This window comes from Loa loa (assembly GCF_000183805.2).
Source record: "Loa loa unplaced genomic scaffold supercont3.5, whole genome shotgun sequence".
Lineage (NCBI taxonomy): Eukaryota > Metazoa > Nematoda > Chromadorea > Rhabditida > Onchocercidae > Loa > Loa loa.
Window position 1 is genome coordinate 936,045 of NW_018108185.1, and position 1,440 is coordinate 937,484.

The following is a 1,440-nucleotide window of genomic DNA, read 5'->3' on the forward strand; positions in this document are numbered from 1 at the left end:
TTGGGTGTTGAGAAAGTGGGTGAAGTAAATGAATTGGTAGAGCTGGAAGCTGAAAAATACGACGATCTGATCGTTTTTGATATGATTGACACTTACAATAACATGACGCTGAAGTCATTAAATATTTTAAGTTGGATTGTTCAGAACTGCCAAGCGCCCCGATTTTTTATGCAGGTAAATTTTGCAATGCTTTTTCTTACTTATTTTAAATCGTTTGAAGGAATCGTCAATGGCTTTTAGTGACATAGCTGCAACTTGTGTTTCCGGTTCAGGGTATGAAACTCAGGTCTGGAATGAGAATACTGTATAAATTGCACTTCAGGGTGATCCAGATATAGTGGCATTTCCGGATGAAATTGCTTTGTACACCTCGAAGCTGGACGCCAATCTGATAGCCGTGTATGGAAAATGTTGGAAAGGTGCAAAAGCACACCGCGAAGATAGTAGTAAATGGTATATTTTAGCTGAGCTAAATTTATTGTCTTGGTGTTTAAAAGCGTTCTCAAATAATATTGATCGGAGAAATGCATTTAATGTTTAGAGAACTTGAATCGATTTTGAAAAAAATGCTGGTACTTCGCTGAAATGATTCGATTTTAGGCACTTATTTGGCTTTTAAAGTAATTGGACTAAAATTAATTGCCAATTTAGGGCTTTAAATTCACTGATTTATGCATCAGTGACTTATCCGACCTATTTGGCCGGTGGTGCATGGTTATTCTCTCCTGCTACCGCGAAACGTCTCCTGATGGCTCTCGAAAAGCCCCTATCCTATGTCCATATCGATGACATGCTGATTTCGGGGATATTCGCAGAACTTATGGATGTACGCCGAGTATGTTTAAAAACTGTTGGCTATTTGTATGAATTCTCACTGAAAAAATGCCGTGATGATCATATTCTTGCTGTTTTGCAACTCGAAGATCATGAAATTTTGAACACAATTCTGGACTATCGAGAAGCCTCAATAGAATGCTATGCCGCTCGTTCTTCATAAAAATAAACTAACTCTGAGCTGCATACTTTAAATTAGGTAGTTTATGAATATAGACAAAATGGAAAGTCCTACACTCTTTAACCATTCCGTTTACTTCTAATGATTCTATTTAAAATGCATCTTAGTTAATTAATTCTTCCTTTTAATTTGAAACTCCATTGAGTTAATATTATTCGAGTCAATCTTATTTTCCAGAGTATTCTGTAATCTGTTGCTAGAGGATGAAATCATCTTGTTTGACCTAAATATAACTGTATTTTTGAATTCATTCAATTGCCTAGCTATTACTTGCTATGAAGAGTTCACATTCTAATGGTCGCTTCATTATAATTAGTCACTTCATTATAATTAATAATAATAATAATAATAATAATAATAATAATAATAATAATAATAATAATAATAATAATAATAATAATAATAATAATAATAATAATAATAAT

The 1,440-nt window shown here is 33.3% G+C and overlaps 1 protein-coding gene across 1 annotated transcript in view; it reads left to right on the top strand.

The window, feature by feature from the left end:
• The window catches only part of LOAG_16500 (hypothetical protein), a 6,032-nt gene extending 4,966 nt beyond the window's left edge, over positions 1-1,066 (top strand). Inside the window, exons 5-6 of the mRNA XM_020449153.1 lie at positions 323-453; positions 652-1,066. Coding sequence (XP_020307414.1) covers positions 323-453; positions 652-997 — 477 coding nt within the window. The 3' untranslated portion in view covers positions 998-1,066. The remainder of the gene's footprint in view (positions 1-322; positions 454-651) is intronic.
• The last annotated feature ends 374 nt before the right edge of the window (positions 1,067-1,440 follow it).